Consider the following 9,613-nt stretch of genomic DNA (forward strand, 5'->3'; position numbering starts at 1 on the left):
TCCTGATCTAGCTGTCCTTTTAGTTTGCTTTTGTTTTAGGTGTGGTTGTTAATAACTGTGAGTTTGCTGTCCTTTCACTGTTCATATTTTTTATCTTCTTTTTCTTAGATAAGTCCCTTTAACATTTCATATAATAAAGACTTGGTGATGATGAACTCCTGGAACTCGACCTTATCTGAGAAGCACTTTATCTGCCCTTCCATTCTCAATGAAAGCTTTGCTGGATAGAGCAATCTTGGCTGTAGATCCTTGTCTTTCATGACTTGGAATACTTCTTTCCAGCCCCTTCTTGCCTGTAAGGTCTCTTTTGAGAAATCTACTGACAGTCTGATAGGTACTCCTTTGTAGGTGACTGTCCCCTTATCTCTTGCTGCTTCTAGGATTCTCTCCACCATTTTAGTCTTGGCTAATGTGATTATGATGTGCTTTGGTGTGTTTGTCCTTGGGTCCAACTTCTTTGGGACTCTCTGAGCTTTCTGGACTTCCTGGAAGTCTATTTCTTTTGCCAGATTGGCGAAGTTCTCCTTTATTAATTGTTCAAATAAGTTTTCCAGTTGTTGCTCTTCCTCCCTTCTGGCACCCCTATAATTTGGATATTGGAATGTTTAAAGATGCCTTGGAGGTTCCTAAGCTTCTCCTCATTTTTTTGAATTCTTGTTTCTTCATTCTTTTCTGTTTGGTCATTTCTCTCTTCCTCCTGGTCCACTCCATTGATTTGAGTTCCAGTATTCTTTCCATCACTATTGGTTTCCTGTGCATTTTTCTTCATTCCATTTAGTGTAGCCTTCAGTTTTTCATCTAATTTGCAAGCAAATTCAACCAGTTCTGTGAGCACCCTGATCACCAGTGCTTTGAACTGTGCATCTGATAGGTTGGCTATCTCTTGGTCACTTAAAAGTATTGGCTCTGGGGCTTTGATTTGTTCTTTTGTTTGAGCCATAATCTTTTGGTGAGGTCACGACTGTTCAATTTTCTGTCTGTTCTGGTTGCATTTTTGTTTCTAAATCTTTGTTGTCCTTAAGTTTGGCTGTGCAAGGAGGTACAGTGTTTCTACCTATGTCTTCATCTTCGCCTGAAGTCCCTAATTTTCTCTTAGGAAGGCAATCTGGATGGGAATGAACAGTGAATGAAGAACCCCCAAAGAGGCCTGGGGTCATGCTCCTGGAATCAAAGAGAACAAATATTCTGACTTTGTCAAGGAGCCCTATTGGCTACAGTGAAAGCAGAGGACATGTCTATTCTTAGGTTTTCAGAGATAGCTTTCTTTGTACGGATGTATGTCCTTCAGCCCTAGGACATACCTTCCCACTTAGAGTCACTCCTTGCCACATAGTACTACTCTAATTTTATGGGCCCTGTCCTTTCCTCTAAAAGGTTTCACCAGCATCATGTGGATGCATGAGTGTCAGTCAAGGCCAGTAACTCTACCATCTTACACACCACATGGCAGTGCTGGGTCATACAAAACTCAGCCCGAGGCAATTGATATGATTCCACAGACTCTTATGGACTTGAATTCCACATCAGATATACTTATTAAAGACTAATTTTCAGTGAAGGGACTTGTTAGTCTACTTTTATATGGCATGTTATTTCTAGTGGACTGTAGGACTAATACACCATCACAGATGTGGGAGAGAAGAAACAAATTCTGTGAAAGTTTTATACATCTCAGAAAATGGAGGAAAAACTGTTAGTTCTTGGGACCTCTGGTTCTGCACCTGGCCTCCAGAGGGCGATGCTGCACAAACTAGAGATCTTGTGGATCAGTGTCCTGTGTTGGGCTCCTCCTCCTGCAGCTGGCTGAGTACTTTGCAGACAGACAAGTGACTAGCATCAGACATCAGAGAGCTCCAGGCTCATCTTGGCAGATTTTGTATTTTTACCCAGCAAGGAACTTGTCCATCCTACCATTCCCTACATCTTTTACTTCTAAGGACTTGCTTTCTGCAGCTACTTTCCTGCCTGCTCAGAGGAGATTTTCCAGAAAAGAGCCCACAGCATTTCTACTGCTCAGCCATGCTTCTGTTGCTACTCTCAGTACTGGAGATGATATTTGTCCTGAGTAAGTAAAATTTCATAATGATCTATAGTTCTGCAGATTCTGACTAGAAATACTTCCCACTAGAAATACTCCTCCACAGAGGAGTCTGCCCTGTTTTCACCAATAAAACATTGATGTTGCAGGAGATGCCAGAGCCCAGACAGTGACTCAGCCTGACAGCCACGTCAGTGTCTCTGAAGAAGCCTCACTGGAGCTGAAGTGCAACTATTCTTATGCTGGAGTTCCTTATCTCTACTGGTATGTCCAATACCCCAGCCAAGGCCTCCAGCTTCTCGTTAAGCACTTTTCACGGGATAGGTGGGCTCAAGGCATTGAAGGCTTTGGGGCTGAATTAAAGCAGAATGAATCTTCCTTCAACCTGAAGAAATTCTCAATCCATTGGAGAGACTCAGCTGTGTACTTCTGTGCTCTGAGTGACACAGTGTCTGGGACCACAGGGGGAGCTGAACACAAACCACTCAGCCTAGTGGAGTTTTCTCAGACTTAAGATGTGTTCTTGTTCAGGGAGGTTTTGGCCATAAGAGTTGTCCCACCTATAGAAATTTATTTAAGAAATTGGCTCATGTGACTGTGGAGACAGAGAAGTCCAGAAGTTATTATGTAGGCTGAGAATTCAGGAAAGAGTTGAAGTTGCAGTTTAAGTCCTAAATCCAAGCTGTTTTTAGTGGCTTTTCCATATGAGTGGCTTATCTTGGCCATGTTTCAGAGTTTACTAAATTCTCTCCAACAAGCATCTGATTCAGTGAGTCCAATACCTTTCACTAAGTTGCCCCAGGCCCAGCACTAGCAGCAGCCATCCTTGGTTCACAGCTTAGCCTGGCCTGGGCACTTCCAAGCCCAGCAGAAGTAGCAGCAAATCCCATATAGCTTTGTAGCTTATGCTGTGTAACTCTGTAAAGAACACAGGCAGTGGCTCACCTTGGACATGCCAAGAGCAATCAGGGTTCAACTATAATAGAAGGGTGTACACAACTCACACAGTAGGTACGCCTTTAATACCCACCTTGAGTAATAGGGGAGGCTGTGCTACTCTGTTCCACAGGACACCTACTATATATAGGTCACTCTTCCAAGCTTGAGAGATGTAGCAATCTATCTAATACATAGAAACAAACACAGGGAAGCTCCCAAAATGTGGAGACAAATAGGCATGGTGCTAATGAAAGAACAGAACAAAACTCCAGAAAAAGAACTAAATGAAATTCAGACAAGCAAGCTACTAGATGCAGAGTTCAAAACACTGGTTATAAAGACGGTCAATGGACTTAGGAGAAGAATAGATACTCAAGAAGAACTTCAACAAAGAGATAGAAAACATAAAAATAGTTGTAAAATACCATTGAAAAAAACAAATCAGAAATGAATAATACAATAATAAAGGAAGAAGAATTTGTGGAAAGTGCATGTTCCAAGAGGCACCTTGAAAAAAACACTTCCATATTCAAGCACATGTTAGTAGAGCTTGAGAGAGAAACAACCTCTTTTTCCCATAGTTTGTCCTATGAACATTCAGCATATTGTGTTATAAGTGTAATGGTGAGAGTAAGTAATACTTTTTTTTTGCTATTGTGACATCACAAGGAGACTCAATGAGAAGAGAATGAGTTTAAAATTCTACGGAAATGGAGGCAATTTCCCATGCTGACTCCAGAAGTGCTTCACTGAGACGCGACTGTCCTCTTAGTTCAGGGTTCCTGATGGTTATTTTGTAAATTTGTATGGAACTGGCTACATCATAAAGCACCTGAGATTTTCAATTTTCCAGACTTTAATTCTGGTGATTATGATTTTGTCTGATTATGATTTTGATCAAGTACATGATCTCCAAACGTGTACTTGATCACCAACTAACTATTTTTGTGAGTTTTTATAAAAACATTTTTGAGCCTGGCTGGTGTAGCTTAGTGGATTGAGCGTGGGCCTGTGAACCAAACAACTGCGGTTAGATTTCCAGTTAAGGCACATGCCTGGGTTGCAGGCCAATTCCCAGCAGGGGGCTCACAAGAGGCAACCATTCACTGATATTTCTCTCCCCTTCTCCTTCCCTTCCCCTCTAAAGATACATAAAATCTTAAAAAACATTTTTGAGTCAGACTAGGATACATCTGGAAGCAAGATGTCAACAGACTGAGAAAAATGCTTCTGAGAATAAAAGTTTGCAGTTTCTTCTATGCGTTTGAGATTTAGGAGGGAAGGTAAGGAAGATTACATAAAGGTGGGAGAAAGCACGGCAGGACTAGAATTACAAGATAGTTAAGGGTGATATGGCTCGTTTCAGAGGTGTGTTAACCAATTGCGCACACACAGAGACATGAACAGGGCTTGCTTAGAGAAAAAATAAATTTTTTACTAAAGAAGTTCTATGCCTGGGGTGAGGCTACCTAATATGACCTACCCAGTTACATTTATGATCAGATCATCCCAAGTAACTCATCTAAAAAAGAAGTTTCACCCTCACTATAGAATGCTTCTGCACATCAGCAGACATGTCTCCACCAATCCTAGAAGCTGAGATTCAGCTTGTTCTTTTGTCTTTGGAGGCAAATTCATGTTATGAATGTGTTATATCATGTGGTAAAACTAATTTTGTTGAACCATGTTGGGCACTATAATGGGGAGGTGCATATATGCAGAAAACATACCTGAGGCATAATTTCTATTAAAAATTGAGAACATTTTGCCTCATGCCCTTGAGCCACTTGGATTATCTGAGAATCATGAAAACCCTAAGGAAGAAAAAAGTGATGCCAGATAATTTTATAGGGATTCAATAACTTGAATTTTATGTTTCTTTAATGGTAAGAGTTACATATTTTTTCCACATGTAAGTCAATATATATGTAATATAGAATTTCTTTTATTCTCTGGAAAGCTTTTTATTAAATTGTGTTTCTTTTAATGGATGTCTGAACCAAGTGGTATTTCAAGTAGGTGAAGTTCCTCAAAGAATGTCATTTATTTATTCATTTATGCACTTAAGAATTATTTTTTGCCCTGGCTGGTGTGCCTCAGTAGATTGAGTGCTGGCAGTGACACAAAGGTTTAGCGGTTTAATTCCCAGTCAGGGCACATGCCTGGGTTGCAAGCCAGGTCCCTGGTAGGGTGTGTGAGAGAGGCAACCACACATTGATGTTTCTCTCCCTGTCCTCCCTCACTTATCCTCTCTCTAAAAAAAATCTTTAAAAAAAGAGAAAACAGAAAACAAAATTAAAAAAAGAAATAGTTTTTGATCATTTGCTGTGAAGTGTCCAATGTTGTTGTACATGTGGAAACAAAGCAGTGAAAAATGGTTCTCTGCTATACCAAAACATCTACTAATGCTTAAACATGTTGCCTCATTATCTGTTTGATTTTATGTTACACATTGCTTATACAATATTTCAGTGAATTACAAGGAGACTAAACGTGGCTAAATAAGAAAAAGTTAAACTGAATTCTTTTCAGAAATGTCATGGTATGAAGCCTCCAAACCAGGCAATGTTCTGGGAAAAATAAGCTTATTTAAAACACAAGGTATTGTTTTGATTTTCGAAGGACCATCTGTCAGTTAACAAGAGTCATAAAAAAAAAAAAGAAAAAAAGCCAGAGGTGAAGACAGACTGACTTTTGAGAGGTTAACATTCCTATGAGTTTAGAATTTCACCCACAAGGGGGCGTATTTCCTAACAGATGCACATTTCCTGCTTAAATTCTGAGCTCACATTCATCCTTTCACTCTCACCTTAAATTAACCATTCTTCACACTCATAAGTCAAGACCCAAGGACACCAGAGACTCTAAGAATGAACTCTTCTCTAGGATCCATGATTATGCTGTTCTTAATGTTTGGTAAGCAAAATGGCACAAAAAGCGTAAGTCTTTCTTTCCATTATGTTGGAAATCTTTAACCATGATTTTCTCCAAGGGGTGAAGCCCCAGATCATGCCCAAGACAATTAGAACCTTCATTGTTATTTTTTTTCAGGAAGAAACAATGCAGGCTCGGTGACCCAGACAGAAGGCCAAGTGACTGTCTCACAAGGGGATTCTCTGACTGTGAACTGCTCCTTTGAAAGAACAGGGTATCCCACTCTCTTCTGGTATGTTCAGTATCCTGGAGAAGGTCCACGTCTCCTCCTGAGTGCCAAAATGATCAATGATAAGGGAAGCAACAAAGGTTTTGAAGCCACATACCACCAACAACCAAATTCCTTCCACTTGGAGAAAAACTCAGTGGACGAGTCAGATTCGGCAGTGTACTACTGTGCTCAGAGTGACACAGTGACAGAAACTGCAGGGGGAGCTGAGCACAAACTCTGAGAGGTATGAGAAACATCAATGCTCAGTGTCTGACAGATGATTACTCTAGTTTAGGGACCAAGATCTAGTCTGCCATTGTTGTTGCCTGTCACTCATCCAAACACACTCATTGGTATGGAAGTCATCCAAATAAACTCTAAGAACTCAGCAGAAGAACAAAAAGTAAACAGGCCTCATATGAGGTGCTTTAATGGTGAGAGTGAAAACAGAGCCTATCGCCACAGTTTCTTAATCATAGTTGAAATTTGTGGTTTTGAATGTAGACAGGCTGAATGAAAGAAATAATCTATGAGTTTATCCTTACATAACACTGGACACCCCTGACTGGTCCCAAGTCATCCAGGGAAATACTGGACTTAGAGACACACCTGTAACAGATGAGGTTGCCAATGTCTCCTGGATAAACTAGGGCATGAAAGCATGATTTCTAGGGAAATATTAGCCCAAGAAGCAGTAGATCCTTAAAGGAAGAAAGAAATACAAGAATGAAAGGAGGTGGAGGAGAGAATATTCCATATGAGCAGCATATGGAAAGAGGAGACAACATTTCTTACAGCTCTTGTGGGGAATTTATGTGTCAGGCATAGAGTGATGTTCTCTATGCACATACTAGCATAATTTTTAAATCTCTGTAATAAGAATAGTGTGTACATCACAGTAAAATCTCTTCAAACATTTGCTAACTTAACAAATGAGTAGAGAAAGTTATTACTGCTATCACAAAGAGCTACCATTTCTTCCATTCAACAAATTATTCAACACAAAATTATTTGTCTAGTCTGTGCCAGATAATAACCTAAAGAGTAGTTTGCATTATAAACAAAATTTGCTGCCCAAGTAGAGTTCATATCATATTACAGGCCTTACTCTGTGTTGCTAACATATATCAGATAGTTTAATTCTTAAAAAAATTGTATAGTACTATGCCCATTGTGAATACAAAGGCAGTGAGGTATGAAGAGTTTAAGTCACTTATTCATGATCACATAGGTACTTGGTAGAACAGCCAGGTCTCAAATGCAGGTTCTCAATGCACATGTATTCAGTATTAGTCTAGAGCATGTATATGCATGTATATACAGATCCCTTTGCCAGTAATGAGGACGCTGCACCAGAAATTAATCAAAAGTTTTGAGCAACTGTAGATCTGACTCTAGGATGTTCTTGCTGTCTTTCTGCTCACACCTACAAACAGACACTTTGAGTAGATATAAGTGTATCCAGTGGAGCCAAGCCTGGAGCCAGGAAGTCAACTTGAGTCTGCCTTCATATGGCAGGAGAGAATATAGAATAGAGAACCTGGATTTGGTTGCATCCTTGGGCAGTGTCCTTGATAGAAGAAGTATGGAGATGCATCTGAGAGCCTCCTGGTTTTTCTGGCTTAATTTTTGTTGCGAGATAATGGAGAGTTTTATCGAAGTTAATGCAAAAAGTTTAAGATACACCCGGCCCCACCTCCCTCCCATATTTCCACCCCCCTTGTTTTTGTCCACATGTCCTATATAGTTGTTCCTATAAACCCTTCACCCTTTTCCCCCATAATCGCCTTCCCTCTCCCTACTGTCAATTTGTTCTTAATTTCAATGTCTTTGGTTATATTTTGCTTGCTTGTTTGCTTTGTTGATTCGATTCCAGTTAAAGGTGAGATCATAAGGTATTTGTCTTTCACTGCCTAACTTATTTCACTTAGCATAATGCTCTCCAGTTCCATCCATGCTGTCACAAAGGGTAGGAGTTCCTTCTTTCTCTCTACTGCATAGAATTCCATTGTGTAAATGTACTATGGTTTTTTGATCCACTCATTTACTGATGGGCACTTAGGTTGCTTCCAGCACTTGGTTATTCGTAAATTGTACTGCTATGAACATTGGGGTGCATAGGCTCTTTCAGATTGGTGTTTCAAGGTTCTTAGGGTATAATCCCAGCAATGGAATTGCTGGGTCAAAAGGCAGTTCCATTTTTAGTTCCATACGTTTTCCATAGTGGTTGCACCAGTCTGCAATCCCAGCAACAGTGCGCTAGGGTTCCCTTTTCTCCACTATCTCTCCAACACTTGTTGTTTGTTCCTTTGTTTGTGATAGCCATTCTGACTGGTGTGAAGTGGTATCTCATAGTGATACTAAACATTTTTCATATGTCTCTGGACCTTCTGTATGTCCTCCTTGGAGAAGTGTCTGTTCAAGTTTTTTGCCTATGCTTCAATTGGGTTGCTTGTCTTCTTTGAGTGGAGTCATGTGAGTTCTTTATATATTTTGGAGATCAAACCCTTGTCCGAGGTATCATTGGCAAATATATTTTCCCATATGGTTGGTTGACTTTTCATTTTAATGCTGTTTTCTCTAGTGATGCAGAAGCTTTTTATTTTGATGAGATCTCATTTGTTTATTCTTACCTTTATGTCCCTTACTCTAGGGAACATATCAGTGAAGATATTGCTGCGTGGAATGTCTGAGATTTTCCTGCCAATATTTTCCTCTAGGACTTTAATGGTGTCACAACTTATATTTAAGTCTTTTATCCACCTTGAATTTATTTTTGTGTATGGTGTGCGTTGGTGGTCAAGTTTTCTTTTTTTGCATGTAGCTGTCCAGTTCTCCCAACACCATTTGTTGAAGAGGGCATTTCTAGTCCATTTTATTTTGCTGCCCCCTTTGTCAAATATTAATTGCCCATAGAGATTTGGGTTTATTTCTGAGATCTCTGTTCTGTTCCATTGGTCTATGTGCCCGCTTTTATGCCAGTACCAGGCTGTTTTGATTACAGTGGCCTTGTAATCACAATGCCTGATATCAGGTATTGTGATCCCTGCTACTTTGTTCTTCTTTCTCAAAATTGCAGCTGCTTTTCGGGGGTTGTTTATGGTCCCATATAGATTTTTGAAGTGTTTGTTCTATGTCTGTGAAATATGTCATTGGCACTTTAATAGGTATTGCATTGAATCTGTAAATTGCTTTGGGTAGTACGGACATTTTGATGGTGTTAATTCCTCTGATCCATGAACACGATACATGTTTTCATTTGTTTGTGTCTTCCTTGATTTCTTTCTTCAGTGTTGTGTAGTTTTCTGAATACAGGTCTTTTATCTTCTTGGTGAGGTTTATTCCTAGGTATTTTATTTTATTTTTATTTTTTGCTATATCAAATGGGATTTTTTCTTGATTTGTGCTTCTGCTGTTTCATTGTTGCTATACAAAAATGCCTTTGATTTCTGAATATTGACTTTGTACCCCACTGTTTTGCTAAATTCATT

At 39.6% G+C, this 9,613-nt stretch overlaps 1 gene segment (V, D, J or C); it reads left to right on the forward strand.

Moving 5' to 3' along the window:
* The first annotated feature begins 1,881 nt into the window (after positions 1–1,881).
* On the forward strand, positions 1,882–2,552 carry LOC119001104 (T cell receptor alpha variable 8-3-like). The segment is given in 2 exon segments: positions 1,882–2,065; positions 2,188–2,552. Coding segments are annotated over 2 exon segments (411 nt in total).
* Positions 2,553–9,613: the final 7,061 nt, after the last annotated feature.

The sequence above is a fragment of the Sturnira hondurensis genome, unplaced genomic scaffold (assembly GCF_014824575.4).
Source record: "Sturnira hondurensis isolate 20B ecotype Veracruz unplaced genomic scaffold, ASM1482457v3 Scaffold0016605, whole genome shotgun sequence".
Classification (NCBI taxonomy): domain Eukaryota; kingdom Metazoa; phylum Chordata; class Mammalia; order Chiroptera; family Phyllostomidae; genus Sturnira; species Sturnira hondurensis.